At 38.6% G+C, this 20870-nt stretch overlaps 1 protein-coding gene across 1 annotated transcript in view; it reads left to right on the forward strand.

The window, feature by feature from the left end:
• Positions 1–20870, forward strand: part of ACTN2 (actinin alpha 2) — a 49549-nt gene that overhangs the window by 10142 nt on the left and 18537 nt on the right. The window contains exons 7-12 of the mRNA XM_083348567.1: positions 2244–2329; positions 9862–9954; positions 11273–11503; positions 12712–12859; positions 15727–15877; positions 20111–20219. Coding sequence (XP_083204693.1) covers positions 2244–2329; positions 9862–9954; positions 11273–11503; positions 12712–12859; positions 15727–15877; positions 20111–20219 — 818 coding nt within the window. The remainder of the gene's footprint in view (positions 1–2243; positions 2330–9861; positions 9955–11272; positions 11504–12711; positions 12860–15726; positions 15878–20110; positions 20220–20870) is intronic.

The raw sequence follows: 20870 nt of genomic DNA on the forward strand, positions 1-20870 counted from the left end.
CTCCTTCACATAGCTATTTATCAAACAGCATTCAACCTGTTGGTTTCTGTTTAGACTGGAATAAGAAAATACTCTCTGATGTAATTAAAATTAATAGCAGTGGGGAGGGCAATTTTCAGTCTGCCCCCCTCTTTTCATTTAGCTATTCCTCAAAAACTTTCGAAGTAATTCGGCAACATAAATCCAGAACTTTCAAATAAAATATCATGTGAAGACCTGTATCAGTTAGAATTATTTTTTTAAATCCAGGTAAAATAATTGTCTTCTGAAATTCCTGGTACCTAAAACAATGCAGCAAGTCATGGACAAGAAGACCAGACTATGCAATTGAACCTGATCCCTTTTTTATGTTTGCTATTTGTACAAGGCACTTTAAAAGGGGCAGGGCTTCATTTCTGGGGTTGCAGCTGCCATCTTGACTTTTTTCCCCCAGTCCAGGTAGCAGAGACATAACAACATATCTTTAAACATCTTCGAAGATGTTTAAGTCATTAAGTCTCATTTCTCCTGTTCTCATTGGACATATTCCAAGAAGGAGATTGTTTTTATTTCAGGTTGAAATTAATTGTTAAAGGAATCTGGATCTACAGTCCATGAAGGGAATATAAGTCTTGATGGAAAATGATTTGAGATCTATAAACTTTATCTTCACTGAAAATACATGCTTTCATGGAATTCATCTTAACTGGAAGTGATTTGGGCAGCCTAATGTCAGAATTTTGTGGGTATATAAGATGGAATCAAGGTTACTAGCCCTGCTTATTTAAATAATTGAGTAGTCAACCCTCTTGAAAAGGTTTCATGGCTTATCATTCTTGTTTTTATTGGTGCTAGGAAAGTAGAGTTCTTTTGCTCTGTAGCTGCTATGATACTTTATGGCTTTTTGCTTATCCTGTGATTCTTTTCTGTTTTCTTTTTTTCTTTTTTCTTTTTAGAAAATATAGTTTGCTCCCATATAAAATGCACATGTAGTTTTCAGAAAGTCCTTGTTTAAAAAATAATCACAGTTGCTTCTTTCACACTTCCACACAATATCTGAGGGTACTTGTCTGACCCATTCTTTGCATATTGGACAATATTAGATCTCTACCATGTGGAAGTAAAATAATAATAGCATTGAAATCTGTACTTGTATTTTGGAAAATGATTCCTTTTAAAGAGTCAGATATTACTAATGACATACTACGTGGAACTGTAATACTATTTTTTTTCTAGAGAGGGCTTTTGAGAGGTGGAAACGTCTAAGCATCCGTCAATAGTTTCCCTGTGCATTCAGAAACGCAATATATTGTTACCTCAGATTGTAAAGTTCAGTCAGGCAAATCTCAGAACTTCAAACAATCTCTCTGTGTAATTATAGAGATGGGATATTTTCAGCGGGATGACAAAAGTCAAGTTGACAGACATGTCTGCAGGACTGAAGCCACGCCTGTAAAATGGTGTAATGCAGTACTAATACCTTGAGTGATCTTGATTCTATGCCTCTGTTTATACAACCCAGGATTGTATTAGTTTTTTTGGCTACTGCTGCACACTGCTGGCTCATGGTTAAGTGATCATCCACTAGGATTCCAAGGTCCCTCTCACAGTTACTGTTTTTAAGTCAGGTCTTATCCAATCTGTACCTTTGATTTTTCCGGCCTAAATGTAAAACTTGGCTTTTCTCTACATTGAAACTCATTTTATTGGATAGGGCCCATTGTTTAAGTTTGTCAAGATCTTTTTGGATCCTGAGTTTGTCTTCTGAGTTGTTGGCTACTCCTGCTGGTTTGGTGTCATCTGCAAATTTGATGAGTTCCCCTTCAATTCCCTCATCTAAGTCATTGATGAAGATATTGAAGAGTACTGGGCCTAAGACAGAAACTTGTGGTACCCCACTGCTTACTTCTCTCCATGTGGATGTAGTGCCATTGAGGACTATTCATTGAGTATGGTTTGCCAGCCATCTACAGATCCATCTGGTGGTGATGTTGTCTATTCCACCTTTTTCTAGTTTACCAAGGAGTAGGTTGTGGTCTACTTTATCAAATGCCTTACTGAAGTCTAAGTATACTGTGTCCACAGTAATCTGCTGGTCTATTAGTTTAGTCACTTTGTTGAAGAATGAAATAAGATTGGTTTGGCATGATCTGTTTTTAACAAAATGTTAAAGAGAACAAAATGTAGCACTTGTGTTTCCCTTGCTTTCTACTGTTCTTCTACATACTGTGCTCATTTTCTTTCTTTTTTGTCTTTTCTGATAGACATTGTGAATACCCCCAAGCCTGATGAAAGAGCAATCATGACTTACGTTTCTTGCTTCTACCATGCTTTTGCTGGAGCTGAGCAGGTATTCATCATCACTTTTGGGACTGCTGTGTGCTTTGTGTGTTTCAGGTTCCATAGGTTTCCATTAGCCCTGAAACCACTTTGCTTTTTTAATTGGGGCTGACAAATACAGTAAATGATGCTATTAGAAACACTAAAGGCTTTTTTTGTCATAGAACACCCAGAACGGAGTTCCGGCACCTTTTTTTGGATGGAACCTTGTAGGGTAGGCAAGGCGGGTTGTATGACATGTGTGAGTTCCGGCACCATTTTTTTTTACAAAAAAAGCACTGGCCACTGCAGTAATAGACATGCACAAACAAGCATACATAGATGCATACAGAATAAATAAAAACAGATAGCCCTTGACTTACGACCACAACTGATCCTGAAATTTTGGTTGTAATTTTTTGTGGTCATTAAGCGAGACACCCACATGATCACCTCACGCAATGAGCACAATCCCAGTTCTCTACATTGTGGTCATTAAGCAACCGTGCAAAGGTGCCTCAGTGGGTGGGTGGGGGGAGGCCTTGGGAGGCCTGGCACTAATCAGCATGTGGAAATCTGCCACGGGTCAGCTAGGCCCAGCTATGTGTGAGCACCTTCCCAACTCTCAAGAGGTCTGGATCTTCTCCTTACCCCACTGTGCCAGGATCCATTTATCTTTCCCTTCCCCTGTAGCTGCTGAGAGGTGAACCAAGCTGATGCTAACCTAGAAAGCTAGTGAAGGCAATTTTCTTCAAGGCTAGAGAGGCTAGAGAACAAAAAGTTTGGGAGTGGTGGGAATGGAGAGAGGAGGCCCACACACTGGTGGACCTAGCTGGCCTTTTGGTCCATGGCAGGTTTCTACATGCCAACGGCCTAGGTGACTGGGGCCTCTCAATCCTCTCAGTGGGGGGGAGGGGTTGCAATGCTTCCAAGAGCCATAAAAGTGATTGTACCTAAATTTTGATCACGTGAGTGTGGGTGCTGCAGTGATCAGAACTCCAGGCCGGGGTCATAATTCCCTTTGTTCAGCACTGTGGTAATTTCAAATGGCCTCTGAATGAACGGATATTTATTTATTTATTTATTTATTATTTATTTATTATATTTTAATACCGCCCTTCTCCCGAAGGACTCAGGGCGGTGTACAGGGCAATAAATATAAAAAAGCGGAATACAAAAGTTAAAAAAACGATTAAATATTTAGCCCAGTTTAAAACAGTATTAAAACATGTTAAAACCCCTACCCTAACCCATCAGACCAGGTCAGACTGCTCGAATAGATATGTTTTTAAGTCGCGCCAGAAGGAGCGAAGGTTGGGGGCCGTCCGGAGCTCAACCGCAAGTGGTTCCATAGGTCTGGCGCGCCCACAGAGAACGCTCTCCCCCTGGGGGCCACCAATTGGCATTCTTTGATCGGAGGCACCCTGAGGAGGCCCTCTCTGTGGGAGCGCACTGGACGGAGGGAAGTTGACGCCGGCCGCAGGTGTTGCCGTAGGTAATCCGGACCCATGCCATGTAGGGCTTTGTAAGTCATTACTAACACCTTGAATATTAAGTTGAGGACTACCTGTATAATTACTGTGATAATTTTTATCAGTTTTGCAAAAGCCATTACTGTTTTCCAAGCAAAGCCTACCCACTGGGAAAAAAAAAACTTTTTTTGCAGCGTTAGGGTAGTTAATAGTGATGGAAGGAAAGCATTTCTCCGGCTGCTCTAATATAATTAGGCTGTCTAAATTATTCAGATTCGGTATAAATATTTTAATAGTTTTCAGACTGTACTCTGGTGAAGTCTGAGATTTTTCTGCAACTAATCATCACTGAGGAGCACAACAAGGCAGACAAGCTTCTTAGAAAAAAATGTTTATCTTTGTTAATAAACTATTGCAAAACTAGAATTGCCATAAGAATATCAGTGTTGCTGGGATTAGACCTCCAGGAATTTCTCAACCAAGGTGGCTATTGGTCATGTGAACTGGATATAGTAGTCTCTATATATGTGGAGATTTAGTCTTTTTTGTGAAAGACTCAGACCCAGCAGGGTCATAATCAACTAGCTGTGAGGACAGATGGTGTCCCTAGACATACCACATAACTTTTTTTTGCTGTGTGAAGAGATTCCAGGTTATACTAGATATGGAGGATAATATTTGGCTGCATAGTGAAACCAGGATTTTATTAAAAATTATTGCCACTTAATGAGTCATCCTCACTTTATTATTTTCCGGGTAAAACTTCAGAGGTAAGTTAATTTGTTCCTCTTTTTTACCTCCTTCCTTCAGTCCTTTCTTTTCCCTCCTAGATAATAGCATAGATTCCCTTAACGTCATATTTTGTGCACAGATAATTTGTTGTGTACGTTACCTGTGGTGGAGATGAAATACCAAGTAGCTAGAGTAGGTGTAATAGATAACTTTGGAATTAATCAGAGATTACACAGGGATTTACAGAACACAATCAACATTTCTGCAAGTTTCTGCTAATATTAATATTTTTATATATTTAAAAAAACCCTAAATTTATGAGTAAAAAATAATTATGTGGCTCTCATTTATTTATTGTGACTGAAGCTAATGGAGCAATAATTCTGTTATTCTTTTAAGATGTTACTGAAATATGTCTGTTTTTATTATAACAGATTAACACTGCTATTTCTTTGAAATGACTATTAGTATAGTACATCTGAGCATCATTCAACTTAGTAAAATTGCAAACTAAAGTGTATGCAATAGAATGTGAAGTTCTTAATATTGCTAAATTAATTAATTGATAGTTGCTTCTTCCAACAATTATTCTACTGAGACATTTGTCACAAACCACTTTTGGGAATATTATTTTTACATTAGTTCATGATTATATTATTTTTGCTTCTATGACTCTATTAAATTTCCTTCAATGAAATGTAAATAGATCAAAATGTGTTTATATACATATATTAAGATTATGGCTTCTCTAGTCTATTTTATGAACAAATTAGGAGATATAAAAATTGTTATTTTTATAGCAGGTTCATAAATTAAAATCAGATTGTCAGGGTCATGATCAGATTCATAAATTAAAAACTACTACATCAGGAGTGATTTAAAAAATGAATTGAAATTATATGATACAGTTATAATATAATAATTACATAATGAAAATCTAGGGTCTTCCCAAAGAAAAATGTTAATGTATTATAAAGCTGCTTAACATATAGGTTATAGCATTGAAATAGTGTTAGTTTTGAAGAAATATTCATTTTTATCCCATTTGTGTTTCCCCATAAACTCAGTGGGGTTTTTAATTCAGAGTGCTGGTTGTTATCTATAAAGTCCTAAATGGAAAAAGGCTGGTTACTTGAAGGACTGATTGTCTCCTACAGCAAGGGTCCCCAACCCCTGGTCCGTGGACCAGTACTGGGCCGTGGTATGCCAGCAGCCAGTCTGCACAAACAAACAAAGCCCCATCAACGAGATGCAGGCAGCACACAAAACCACACCCCCTCCAGTCCGCAGAAAAACCTCTCTCCATGTAACCAGTTCCTGGTGCCCAAAAGGTTAGGGACTTCTGTTCTACAGTATCGGCTTGGCCAATTCAACCTTGCAGGGCTGGCATATTCCAGAGACCTTTGATTAAACAATGCCATCTATCAGGACCCTGGGACCTTCTCTGTAGCAGTTCATGTACTCTGAAATGAGGTCCCTCCCCCCCGCCCAAGATCCATATGGCCACAACTTGCTGTTGTTTAAAAAGGCCATGATGAGTTGGTTCTTTGCCTGGGCCTTTGGCAAAGGAAAATTAAGTCTCTTTGCTTTGTTCCTATCTGGTTTATCATTCTTATCACCATTTATTTATTTTGCTTGCTATTAATTGTGTTAATTGCTGGATCATGGAGAAAGCTAGGGAGTTCCAGAAAAACATCTACTTCTGCTTCATTGACTATGCTAAAGCCTTTGATTGTGTGGATCATAACAAACTGTGGTAAGTTCTTAAAGAGATGGGAGTACCAGACCATCTTATTTGTCTCTTGAGAAACCTATATGCGGGTCAAGAAGCAACAGTGAGAACTGGACACGGAACCACTGATTGGTTCAAAATTGGGAAAGGAGTCCGGCAAGGCTGTATACTGTCGCCCTGCCTATTTAACTTATATGCAGAGCACATCATGAGAAAGGCAGGGCTAGATGAATCAAAAGTTGGAATTAAGATTGCTGGAAGAAATATCAACAACCTAAGATACGCAGATGATACAACTCTAATGGCAGAAAGTGAAGAAGAACTAAAGAGCCTCTTGTTGCGGGTGAAGAAGGAGAGTGCAAAACTTGGGTTGAAACATAACATTAAGAAAACCAAGATCACGGCATCTGGCCCTCTCAATTCCTGGCAAATAGATGGGGAAGAAATGGAGGTAGTGACAGATTTTGTTTTCCTGGGCTCCAAGATCACTGCAGATGGGGACTGTAGCCAAGAAATTAAAAGACGCTTGCTCCTGGGAAGGAAAGCCATGGCAAATCTAGACAGCACACTAAAAAGCAGAGACATAACCCTGTCAACAAAAGTGCGTATAGTCAAGGCTATGGTCTTCCCAGTTGCAATGTATGGCAGTGAAAGCTGGACCATAAGAAAGGCTGAGCGCCAAAGAATTGAGGCCTTTGAACTGTGGTGCTGGAGAAGACTCCTGCGAGTCCCTTGGACTGCAAGGCGATCAAACCAGTCAGTCCTAGAGGAGATCAATCCTGACTGCTCTTTAGAAGGCCAGATCCTGAAGCTAAAACTCAAATACTTTGGCCACCTAATGAGAAGGAAGGACTCACTGGAGAAGAGCCTAATGCTGGGAAAGGTTGAGGGCAAGAGAACAAGGGGACGACAGAGAATGAGGTGGCTGGATGGAGTCACTGAAGCAGTAGGCGTGAGCTTAAATGGACTCCAGAAGATGGTGGAAGACAGGAAGGCCTGGAGGAACGTTGTCCATAGGGTCGCGATGAGTCGGACACGACTTCGCAGCTAACAACAACAACAATTGTGTTTCCCTTCTTTAGTTCTCTTTTTAGATTCATTGTTTCACAGTATGTACATTTAATAAACAAATAAGCCAATATTTATATGAGAGTTTAAAAAGCTACAGCTATATCTACAGATGAACAAAGCTTTCTTGAAATAATTATTTCAAGATATTTAAAAGAATTCAAGTAACAGATGAATCCCTAGTTTTTAAAATTACCATAGAAATATTAGAGCATAAAGAAAATATATAAGAGTTACTGTAATTAATTGAGTAATCTCATAAATGATCAATAGTTGAAAAATATCAATGCACTTTATGCACAAAATGCAAACATTTAATTAAGATATGGTGGAGCAGTGGGCTAATGCCTCCTTAAGTAACACCAGCTGCCTGCAATTAGTGCAGGTTCGCATCCCACCAGGCTCAAGGTTGACTCAGCCTTCCATCCTTCCGAGGTAGGTAAAATGAGGACCCAGATTGTTGGGGGCAATTAAGCTGACTTTGTAATAATGCCGCTTGGGGTGTGTGTGAAAGCCCTAATAAGCAGGCATATACATAGAATGAAGGCTACTGCTAAGCTTGTAAGCCGCCCTGAGTCTTCGGAGAAGGGCGGGATATAAATGGAATTAAAATAAATAAAATAAAATAAATAAATATAATATCACTGGCATTGAACAGCAGTTCTAATTCAGTTGTAGCCTAATATATGCTTTTGCATAGCATGTCAAATGTAGTCAGTATTATCCTTAGGTAGGATTTTTTGTGGCTTAGCACATGTTGCAGATCCAGACTGTTTAGTTAATTTAGGGTTGAATTCTTAAAATGGGTTGATGGAGTTACTATGTTATGTATATTGTGTCAATTCATCCAGTGAATGGTAGTGTTATAAAGATTTAGAATTTTCAGAATTTCCACTTTTCTTCTGTTCTACCTCAAACAATCCAGCATAGGTTTTTTTTTCATTCTAGTGCTCCCTAGATATACTGGTCATGTATGCTGGAGAAATGAAATGTGTCTTATGAAAGCAAGAGTGCTGGTGTCATTACAATCTCCAACCTACTCTTCTGTCTTGTCCTAGCAATATAGAACTGAACGACAAGTCATAAAAGGGCAGATCTGACAGGAAGTGCTAAGCAAAAAGAGGGAACAAAAAAGGAATTGTTTTCTCAATCTCTGGATTTTTGAATGCTATGGTGAATTGAGCAGGTTTTCAGTACCTTGGACAGAACTCAGGAAGCATTCAAGCCTGGTTATTGTAGTACTGTACTATTTTCTCTCAACCCTCCAGAAATAGTTTTTCCGAAAGGGATATTCTTTATCCAGAAACCTAACACTCCATTGTTTCTCCATGGGCTCATGTTGGAGCTCTTTTGGGGCACTGGCTCTTCAAAATTTGTTGCATTTGGAATGGAAGTGCAAGCACCTTGTTGGACATAGGATTGTAGGGTGTAATTCCAAGGTGCGACGTTAGGTTATTAATTTTTTGAAGTCTAAGCATCCCAACACTTCAGCTCAGTGGTATGCTCGGACCCCATGCTTTCTTCATTAGCTGATAACCCCCATATTTCCATTTATTCTCCATAGTGGACTCAATATTATAACTTTTAAGATACTTCTTGAATCATATTGGATTCTAGGGTTGATAGAAGAAGTTTTTAATCTGTGAAATGTCTTTTAGTGCCAATTCTCACAAAGAGGTTACACTTTTTTCCACATGCTTATATAACCAGCCATGTAGAGAAACTTCCTATATGAAGTGGGCACTTACACAGGCAAATGGCCAATTTTGCCATTAACTTCTATGCTGTTATGACAGGAATGACTTCACTGTGTCTATATAAGTACCTTTTCACAGCGGAGTTTCTTCATACACATGAATCCATAATCAATTAAACAAAACAAAACAAAAAAATCACACACACAAATCCCCAAAATAAAAACAGATACTTAATATGAACCAATCCAATTCCAATACTTGGAATTCAGAAAATAGTTCTCTTTACAGCATGAATTATTCAGTAGAATTTTAGTATTTTAAACAAGAGATTTTATGATGTAAAACTTTAAATTAACCACAATTCAATTAAGCAGGGATAATAATGCAAACCTATCTAGATCTGCAGGTGATGAAAATCCCTATGTGTATCATCCACTAAAGCAGCTTAATGCATCTGAAGTATGAAAAGTACTTTATATTACTGAGACAGCCCAATTTTCTCTTATATGTACTTCAATCACTGATTTTAGAAAATGGAACTGCAAGAAGGAAGTGATCCTTGAAATAATAAGAACAACATGCATCATGTCAGTTATCTATGTAGTTGTCTATCCTGATTGTCTCTGTGGAATGTCTCACTTTGTTATTCACCCAATCTTAAATTATACAGTATGATATTAGAGAATTTTGTGATTCCATGCATGAAGGAAGAGACAAAAACAATGTACCTAAACTAATAAAAACCAATGGCTGGATGTGCTCGTTATTTTATGCTGCAGTAGCCACTGGATCATCATTCACATTTTGTTTCTCTGTGAATCTAACAACATACTTATACTGTTTAATTTTCTGGATTTTCCAGGCAGAAACAGCAGCTAATCGGATTTGTAAGGTACTCGCTGTGAATCAAGAAAATGAAAAGCTGATGGAAGAATATGAAAAGCTAGCAAGTGAGGTAGGCGAAGCTTGTCATAACTGTGAGGTTTGCTATTGATACCAAAGCATTTTATGTATAATTTTATAAGGATAGAAAAGTTTCACAAAACTGTTAACTATTACTGAGGCTTTATTTTTTGAATATAGTCAATGTGGGAGGAATCTCCCTTTCTATCTGTAGTTTCTTTTTTTAGGATATTAAAATAAACATGCTTGTTTTTAATTGCAATAAGGAAGTATTAAATCTGATGCAAGTTGGCAATTCTTGCCTGACTACATCTCTTATTTCTGCTTCTACCATATTCTGGATTAATTTTAGATTTTGACCAACTTAAAAAATTAAATGACAAAATTATAGAAATATGTGTATAAGAACTTTGTCCACACAACACAGTGGACTAGGTAAAATGGATTGGGTGGTTTGTGGTTCAGCATTCTTAGGAAATATGCTTATTGCATTAGTCTATTATATAAAACAGGCCATTATCTAATGGAACATATTTGTTTTGGACATAACACCTTCTATGAACACATGAATTTTTTTAAATCCAGATTTAGAACTTAGCATGTTGTCTGAACCCAGTCAATGGGTAAAGATTATAGTCTTACAAACAAAATTGAAGGGAAGCTCTAGCTAAAATAAATGGAAGGCTGTTGCTTTTACCCTGTCAAGGGATTTCAGCCACTCCTAGCTCCCTTATATATCTATCTATTTATTTTATTTATAACCCACCTTTACTATTTTATAAACAACTCAAGGTGGTGAAGATATCTAATAATCCTTCCTCCTCCTATTCTCCTCATAACATGAACCCTGTGAAGTGAGTCGGGCTGAGAGATTGATTGGCTCAAAGTCCCCAGCCAGGTTTTCCTGTCTAAGAGGGGACTAGAATTCATGGTCTCCCAGCCTGGTTCCTTAACCACTAGTCCAAAAGCCATACCTTCCTTTTGGAATTTACTGCCAGACAAAATGGTCATGATTGCAGCCTATCCCAGAATGCCTTGTACTTCTTAAGTTCTCAACTATTCACAACCCCACTGGTCTACTGGAAGGCAATAATGGGGTTCTCCCTTCCTGCCAAGTTATAATATGCTTGCTTCCCTTTACTTTAGCATGATGATCCATTCACCACTCATGAGTGCTAATATGCCTTGTTTAGCCAACCACAAGTAAAAGAAGAATCCTATAGTATTAAGGATGGAAACCCATTCCCAGGAAGTCTGATCTGATCTACTGTGGAAGATATTAAATTAGAAATATTTTTCTTTTATTTCTATTTTTTATTGTTTTTATTTATTTATTTATTTATTTTTGTTATTTGCTAACGTATCCACAGCTTTTAGAATGGATTCGGCGCACAACCCCCTGGCTGGAAAACAGGACCCCAGAGAAGACAATGGTAGCTATGCAAAAGAAGTTAGAGGACTTCAGAGATTATCGCCGTAAGCACAAGCCTCCCAAGATCCAGGAAAAATGCCAGTTGGAGATCAATTTCAACACTTTACAGACGAAACTGAGGATCAGCAACAGGCCAGCTTTCATGCCATCAGAAGGGAAGATGGTCTCAGTAAGTAGCAGTGCCTTTGGGCTGTATGCTATAAAACCTTTCAGTTCTGGAAACTGGAAAATGGTTCAAATCTCCTCAAAGCAACTATCCTGCATTAGAAGGGAGTCAAGAGCAAATCCAGAGGAGTAAAAGTTTTGATGTGGTTCAGTCTTTAACAGCCTGGTGAGATAGTTCAGGCAAGAAGCACAACCAGGACTAGGAGCTCTGTCTTTATTGTTAGGCAACATTAACAGGATCTTAAAGCCGCGTAACAGAGTGAGCGCCTGTTACTCGTCCCAGCTTCTGCCAACCTAGCAGTTCAGTTTGAAACGGAGATGAGCACCGGCCCCTAGAGTTGGAAACGACTAGCACGCATGTGTGGGGGAACCTTTACCTTTACTTTAAAGACTGAAAACATGTCTCCCCTTCTTTCCTTTTACTCTCCAGAATAAACTCGGGAGGGTCCTATTGAAATGTTTCCCGTGCCAATCCTCCTTTGGTGGGCTGAGACATCTTTTACAGGCTCATTTGCAGCTCTCCCTTCTGTCTTCCAAGGCCATCCCTACATATTATTAGAGTCTAAGCATTTTGTTAATCCATTCCTCATTATCTGACCGTCTCTTTGGTCTTCAGAGAGATGGCTGCTATTTTAAAAATATGATTGAGAAATGATTAGATTTATAGATGCACAGATACTCCCTTTTTACCACAACTATTTTAATAAAGAATTGCAAAACAGGCAGAAAACAGTAGAGTTAGGATTGTGATATTATTGACATTATGAAGAAAGCAGCCACCTTTTCGACCTTTCATCATGAGATTAGAAGTTTGCAGAGCTATTTTTGCCCATCCAGAATTTGTCACCTTACATTGGTGGGGGTTTGAGAAGGCATATTCTAGATAGTTACACTATACCAAAATTGTTATGTCTCTTACCAAATATATATTTTTGTCATATTATTCTGGGAAAAAGAGAAACGGAGAGTGAATTATTGTGATGAATTGTTTTCTCATTCATTACAATACTTCACTGTCCATTTCTCTTTTCTCTAATGGTGCTTTAGAAACCTGAGATAGCAAGAAACACTGTCCTTCTCAGTCTAAATTTTGGGCCAGGGTCAGACAAGCAGGAGTCATAGAAAATGCTTAACCAACCTGAAAACCCCTTCTTGAGATACAACTTGAAAGATTTTAAGTACTTGGTTTATAATATCCCTGTGCTTTTGTAGGATATTGCCAGTGCTTGGCAAAGACTTGAACAAGCAGAGAAGGGCTATGAGGAATGGCTGTTGAATGAAATACGAAGGCTTGAACGGCTTGAACATCTGGCTGCTAAGTTTAGGCAAAAGGCTACATCACATGAAACCTGGGCGTATGGTAAGTTGGGTTCCCCTTGCCCACAAAAATATCTATCCAGTATTTTCCCTTTGAAATAGAATCTAAAATCAAATGCATGGTTCAAATGAAAAAAAAAGTGGACAAAAAAGAGCATGAAGAATATGTAGGAAGAATGAATAGACTAGACTGAGGGATACAAATGCTAACGTAACAACTAAAATATTTATCTATCTATCTATCTATCTATCTATCTATCTATCTATCTATCTATCTATCATCTATCTATCTATCTATCTATCTATCTATCTATCTATCTATCTATCTATCTATTTATTAGATTTATATACCGCCCTTCTCCCGTAGGACTCAGGGCAGTTCACAAGGTTTTTAAAAACAATACAACAAATTACAAAACTTAAAATCAATTAAAAAGATTATATTGACCTTGAAATAAAACCCCAATTAAAATACAATTAAAATCCCAATTAATACTCTCAGTCCAGGCCAGAAAGCTCAAAGAGCCAGGTCTTCAGGTCCCTGCGGAATGAGCGTAGGTCAGGGACAGTCCTAAGCTCTACAGGCAGATGGTTCCAAAGGGCAGGCGCACCCACAGAGAAGGCCCTCCCCCTGGGTATTGTCCGCCGGCAATCTTTTACCGGCGGCACCCTGAAAAGACCCTCCCTGTGGGAGCACACAGAACGAAGGGAGCTTGATGTGTTCCCTCAGATATCTCGGACCCAAGCCATTCAGGGCTTTATAGGTCATCACCAGCACCTTGAATCTCACCCGGAGGGCAACCGGAAGCCAATGCAGCTCGCGGAGCACAGGTGTTACATGGGAGTATCGGGAAACCCCCATCACAACCCGCGCGGCTGCATTCTGCACCAGCTGAAGCCTCCGGGTGGTCCCCAAGGGCAGCCCCATGTAGAGAGCGTTGCAGTAGTCCAATTGGGAGGTCACGAGCACATGAGTGACTGTGCGCAGGGCATCTCGGTCCAGGTAGGGCAAATATCAATTGTAAAAGAAAAAGACAGTCAATAGGCTTAGCTTATCCGATAGTTCCTTGGCTCCTGATAATATGCAACCTGCTGACATGCAACCCTATTCAGCAGATAACTCAGATTCATCCTGAGTTGGATTCCAGCTAAGAAGGTGGAGATGACAGAGGCACAGTCTTGGGATGCTATCTGGGATGGGTTTAAGTATTTTGGTTCCAAGAAAGTTGACAGGATGTTCAGAGCTAGGCCCATCTGTACTTAGAGCCAATGCCCTCCTGGTTCAGGCCTCAGGGCAAGGGGGTAAGATATGCGGGTGGTTCCATGCAGTAGTAAATGCCTCCTTGTGGAAGGGGGTGGTTCTGCTGGCTCTGGAAGAGGTAATGGTACACCTGACTCCTCAAGAGATGACTGATGGATCATCTTCATCACAAGATGCTGGTTATTACCTTAAAATCATACCTGGCATAAGAGCAAGTTACTTGTGGGTCTGCCTTTTCCCAAAATTTTTTGCTTGTCCACCATGCTCCCATAGTGAGGGTATGTTCCTGGTTCTCTCCCTGAAAATTGCTATTTTATGGATAGTTAAAATGGTGCCTTTTTGGTGGGAGCCCCTGTGCTCTGGAATAGACTTTTCCCTTTTATATGGTAAGCCCCAGATTTGCTTGCCTTTTGAAAACCAATGAACACCTGACTTTTACCAGTGATGTTTGTGTCAATTTGAGTCACAATTTGGTTGTTTTTCCTGTCATGTTTCATTATGTATTTAATTACCTTGAAATTCCATGCACACCTAGACAGCAAAAAATGTTCACACTGGTAATTCACAAGCAGTGCAGGTCAAGAGCCTGAAATAAATATAGTTGTTCATGGGGCCTTCAATGCTCTCAAAGATTTGCTCTAGTAAAACACTGAAGCTTTCAGAACGTATCTGCATATAGAAATTAACCTTTTTTAAACTTTTGGAACTTTAAAGTATTAGACAAATAATCCTGAGACAAATAACAATGTATTGATAAAGCTGTATTGTTGTCACTGTGTGTTGGGGGGAGAGAGCACAGGGGGAGGCTCAGCTAATCTCAATGTACACATGTTGTACTTTGACAATAAAGGTTTATTATTATTTATTATTTAAAGTAAATATAGCAGATCTGTCATTGTGTGGCAGATAGGGAGAGGTGGCAAACCATACACTCCACATATCCATATTTTCCTGAAGTATTTCTTCACACATTGTGCTTTTAGCCATGCACTTTTCAAGAAAATAAGGGTCTAAGTGTACTTGTTAATGGTGGAACAGCTGCTAAAGTGCTGGTTTAACCATTCCCTGTTAGCCTTTGGGCAGTGTTTGTTATTCAGGAAAAAGGCCTTCTTCAGCATGGATCTCTTATGAGTTGTGATGGGGCAGTGGTTAGAATGCAGTACTGCAGGGTAATTCTGCTGACTGCCAGCTGCCAGCAGTTCGGCAGTTCAATTTTCACCGGCTCAAGGTTGACTCAGCTTTCCATCCTTCCAAGGTCGGTAAAATGAGGAGGATTGTTGGGGGCAATATGCTGACTCTATAAACCACTTAGAGAGGGCTGTAAAGCACTATGAAGTGGCATATAAGCCTAACTGCTATTGCTAGGTGCTATCATCACCACCATCTTATAATCATTATAGCTTCCCATTAGCTTTGGGTCAGGACGCCCATGGTGACAAAACCAAAGGGGAATGGGAAGCAGCAGTATTTGGTGCTGTACTCTGGGCAACTAAATAGTAACTTTACTGTTATCTATCATTTGATATGTGACTTTTACTATTGTTGGGCTCTTAAACAATGCCAGTCATTTGTCTCAGCCTTTGGGCCCTTAGTCATCAGTCCTGCTAATATCCCACCTCAGTGGCTTGGTTCTTCTCTCTTCTTACCAGGCAAAGAGCAGATTCTGCAGCAGAAGGATTATGAAGCTGCTTCCCTGACAGAGATCCGGGCTTTGTTGAGGAAACATGAAGCTTTTGAGAGCGACTTGGCTGCTCACCAAGACAGGGTGGAACAGATCGCTGCCATTGCCCAGGAGCTGAAGTATGTTCCATTTAGAGGCACACAGCTGCTGACATTTACCCGATAAACTCTTTCCAATAAATTTGATAGTGTCATAGGTACAATGTAAAAATTCCTCAGATAACTTTCTAAGTGTTATTATCTTGGCCTGCTCCCCGAAAATCTTTTTGATTTCCTCCTTAGCTAAAAATAGAGGTGCCTTGCAGGGCAACTACTCCAAAGCTAAATTAACAATGAACCTTTTCTCTGGTCCACTTTCTGGTTGGCAATCTTGAAGTGGAAGGGTCAGTTCTGACTTAGTATATTTAGTCTAAGTGATGTTAAACAGGAAAGCTGTCTTATAGTTGGTCGTTTCTTTTCAGTTACTGCAATGTTCACCATTAAGATTGTTTGCAGAGATGTTGATATTATTTCTTGTAGTCATTTTCTATCTACACCTCTATCTACAGAATAGAAAGAAGTTAGCACATTTTGTTTTGTTTTAAGAGGCATTTATATCTAATAAGTGTGTGATAGTTCTAAGTCAGAGATATGCTTCTAAATTGGTCCATCCCATGTGAAGAGGTTTTCAGATCACCTATGGACTTTAAATCCACTTTTTGTGATGCCATATTAACATCAGATGCTTCTGAACAACAAAACATATCCTTTTTCAGCATTAGTGATGTTGCTATAGCAGTTGGAACTTGGGTTCAAGAACATCTGAAGACTACTGATTGTTTTTAGTGTAGGAACAGGAGAAAGTCATGCCAATACCGATTGCTATTTGCCAGGAGCATAAGCTGCACGGTGACAGGATGTTGGGCTCAGAGGTTAAGCAGGATAAGCCAGGGTTAGTGTTTGAATGGGAAATACTGGTCTGATTCTTAACATAATATCATGGCCATGAACATCAGAAACAAGGCAGATGGGACACAGTTTCCTTCAGTATACCAAATTCAATCTTAAGTGATGGTATTGTTGAATACTCTTTTTCTTTATCTCTTCAAACAGGTTTTGATTGAAAAACAATAATCAGGAAAGTATGAATCTTCTTTTCTGGGAATTGTTCTTAGATGGGCAGGCTAAGAAGTTTTGGGCATGAGGTGGGTTAAACAATGCCAATTAGTACTACAGGTCCTTTGAGAGAATGATATTGTTCTTTATGCTGTTTGGTTTGGCTTGACTCTCTATTTCTACTTCCCTTCACTTGGCAATGGATGGTTGCTATTTTTGAAGAACAATTGGTATGTTTGACCTTGAACTATGGTGGTTAAGTTCAGCTTTATCATTTTCTGTTATGGCAGCTGAGGTTGTGAAGATCATAAAGATTAAAATTGTTTAAGGCTTATTGAACAATGGCCTTTGCATAAAGGCTGCTGTATGTATGCCACGTGAGTAAGGTAGCCTTTACTGAGTTCCCACAACTGTATAGTTCCAAAAATAATAGCTTATAGGCAATTACAAACTTCAAATATGAATCTGTCCAGTGAAGGAAAAGAATACAGATGCATCTTGAGTACATATCAACACATTCATGAACTGCAATGTGTTGGCTTGCAAGGTTATTACTAGTTTAGAATTTCTAGTTGCACAGACTAGCGTGAACATGAACAGAATAAAATGACTTTGGCCAAGCTTTTGGCATATTGGCCAAGGTGTGTCCAAACTGCCCAGTACCATTCTTCCCATTAGCAGAAATGCTGTAGGTAGAATAGGTGTAACTAAAGCTGCTGACCTCACCTATACCTGCCATTTAGGACTGAGAAGCATTGAGTGAATGCCTCAATTTACCAAAGGTTTGATGGATGGCAGAGAGGAATATTATATATATGATGACCAGAGCATATGGAATAGTGCAATTTGGAATGTATGAGGAGGAAACAGTAAGAAATATGAATTAATGCATGAAATGAAAGAAAGAAAAAAAAATAAGATGCAAGTCTGTAAAACTCAGAGAAACTATAACAGTTATGAATGGAATGAAGTTGTTGAATACCTGCAGTGAAGTGAATCTGTAAGTATTATAATGAAGGGGCTAAAGAATATGTTGGAAAGTACAAATTGATATCATTTAGATTGTTTTGTGAAAATCCAAGTTGGTAACTGTCATGTTTAATTGAAATAAATGGTGACAAGGAAAGAATCAGAGATGAGTTGAAGAAAATTGTGCAGCGTTCCCAATGAACTGATCCATTAAGAACATAGCACAGTTTTTCTTAACTTATTCTGTTAAATGTAATATACATTGGTAAGAGAGTATCAAAAAGTAATACAAGAATTAGTGAATGAAAATGGTGGCTAGTGAGCATCTGCTTAAAAAAAGATCTGTTTATTTTGAGTAAATGTTTTAAATATGAATGTATTCATATATAAAGAAATATCTTGATTTGTATCTCTTTGTTGCCATCTAGTGGGCATCCAGAGTTTTTTTAGTGCCAGTTTGATAGTCCTGTACTTGTCTGAGCCATAACCACCATGAGATTCCTTACAGAATACTTACACTGGAAATTCAACTGTTTAGTTGAACATGTTGTGTTCAATTAAAAAAGTTATCTATCTCTATTTTTGTCTGAGATTAAGAGTATTTATCCCTTACTTATGAAAACTTTAAAATTCATTATAATATTATTTAAGATGTCCCCCCCCTTTAAATGTAGAAAATTTCTACAACCATCTAATCCCAGACCTCAAGTCACAATGTTATTTTATGTTTGATTAACTCCTAGACTAGTATGTACTCACATTATTATAATAACTTTGATAAGTAATGGCATACCAGGAGTAGTCAAATAGTAGCCAAGAGCTAAATGTAGCTGATGGTGAGATACTCAGAATAACAACTAGCTGAGGACAAAGTACACATGTCCAGTCTCTTTAGAACCACACACGCATATCTGGCAGTTAAAAGAGACTGCAACAATAAAAGGCAGAATATAGGTAGTTATGAAACCGTTATTTCTTTGACCCCCTCAGAAGTTTGTCTTGTTTTTGCGCAAGGGAAACCAAGACAGTTTTAGAAAATGGTTTCTGATAGAGGCATATTATTTTTGGACTAGATGTATCCATTATTATGGTCTTACTGTTTCTTTTAAAGACTAGGAGATGCCCTATAGCATCCCATCTCTTCTATCTAATGAAGAAATACATAAAACTAGTAGCATTTCCACCTGTATTTTTTTGTTAATCCTAGTTATTAGGATTAATTCCTGAAAGTGTTTTTGGCAGGGGTCTTGCCAACTTGCTGCGGCTACCTCGTCTTGGTTGACTCACTCCAGACAATTCGCTATGGGACAATTCATTGTGGGATAACTCAAGAAAGAGACAAGTGAATTGCAGAGGGCCTTGTCTTGCTTTAGGTTTGAACCTTCTTAAATTAGAAGTCCTCAAGGCTGCGATGAGCTGCAGTTCTACTTGTCCCTCTCTTGCGTTATCCCACATTGAATTGTCCCACGGCAAATTGTCCCCTGGCAAGTTGGCCATGCCGAGTCAGCTATGGCGAGTCAGCTGTGGAGAGTTGTCATATTCTATTTTGGTAGGGCATCCCTCCTAGCAGATGTCAAGGGCACAAAAGCCCTGTATAAAAATGTAAGTTACAGTTGAGGGAAGCAGTGTAAGAAATTCACACCTCCAAAGTAATGTTTCCCAAAATAACATGGATGTTATATCACTAGTTATTGAGAACTACCATATCTGGGCTGTGAAAATCTGGCATGTTCTGTACTGTATTTCTATTGGTCATCTGGATTTTTGCAGCTTCACTCTTCACTCTTAGCATAATACTTCTCTACTATATGTAAAATCATGATGGGTAAAAAGCTGTTGGAGGCCATACATTTTCTTTCTAAATAACATAAATGTTTTCCCTCACAAATCAACTGTGTGTATGAATGGAAGATTAATTCTAATGCATGTTAGATTAGTGACTGGAAAATAGAAATCCAAAAGGCAGCAATCTGAAAGTTGTTTTTCTAAAATAAAAGCCTTGGATGTGTTTACATTCCTCTTCTCTGAGTGTATAAATTATTTATGTTCCGATTGCCACTGTGTACCCCAAACCAGATTAGAAAATTAATGTAGAGTATAAAGTAATTTACATTTTATGTTCTCCTGTGCATTTCTGAACTGGAGTCGACCTGCAATTTGGAGAACCTAAGGTGAAAACTAATTGTCACATTAGGCACACGGTTAGCGTTCTCTGAATTGTGTGGATTGAACCACCTAGTTATTTAGGATATTGGTGAAGATTCAATAAACATGTATCCTTTTTTTCAGTGAGTTGGACTACCATGACGCAGCAAGTGTCAATGATCGATGTCAGAAAATATGTGATCAGTGGGATAGACTGGGAACCCTAACTCAGAAAAGGAGAGAAGTGTTGGAGGTAAAGCAGATTTTGACAATAGTTTTACTCTGTAAAGCACTACATTTTCAAGATTTGTGGGAATGAACAACATTATTCACAATCTCCAACAGGATTATTGGTCAGGCTGGCTGATGGTGATGGAAGTTGTTCAGGGCACCCAACATTTCTAGCGAATTCTGTTTTCTCTCATTATTCTGTTTATACATTAAGTTATAAAAAGATTTGTCACCTTAATGTCAAATGCAGTTATGAAGTAGCAACCGACTGAAGTTGGCATGGAAATACTGATTCATGTAGTTATGTGACTTTTTTCCTACATTTCATGACAAAGTTTGTTTAAATAGGTTTAATGTACAGGTGTTGCTTGACCTATGACTGGTCGCTTAATGACTGTTCAGTTACAACAAACTTCAAAAAAATCTACTTATGAACCATCCTCAAAGTTATAACTGTCACACACCCCTGTGGTTATGTGATCACATTTCGGGCATTTGGCAACTAAGTGCCCCTCCTTATTCTTGGAACAACTTCCAATATCCTACCAAACTTTGTAGTAAGACACAAGCAGAGACAGATATATAGACGTACATGTCATGTTGAATAATGACTTATATATCATAACATGTTGATTAAATTGTAGTGGCTGGACTCAAAATATACTGCTCAAAA

This window comes from Vipera ursinii (assembly GCF_947247035.1).
Source record: "Vipera ursinii genome assembly, chromosome: 1".
Lineage (NCBI taxonomy): Eukaryota > Metazoa > Chordata > Lepidosauria > Squamata > Viperidae > Vipera > Vipera ursinii.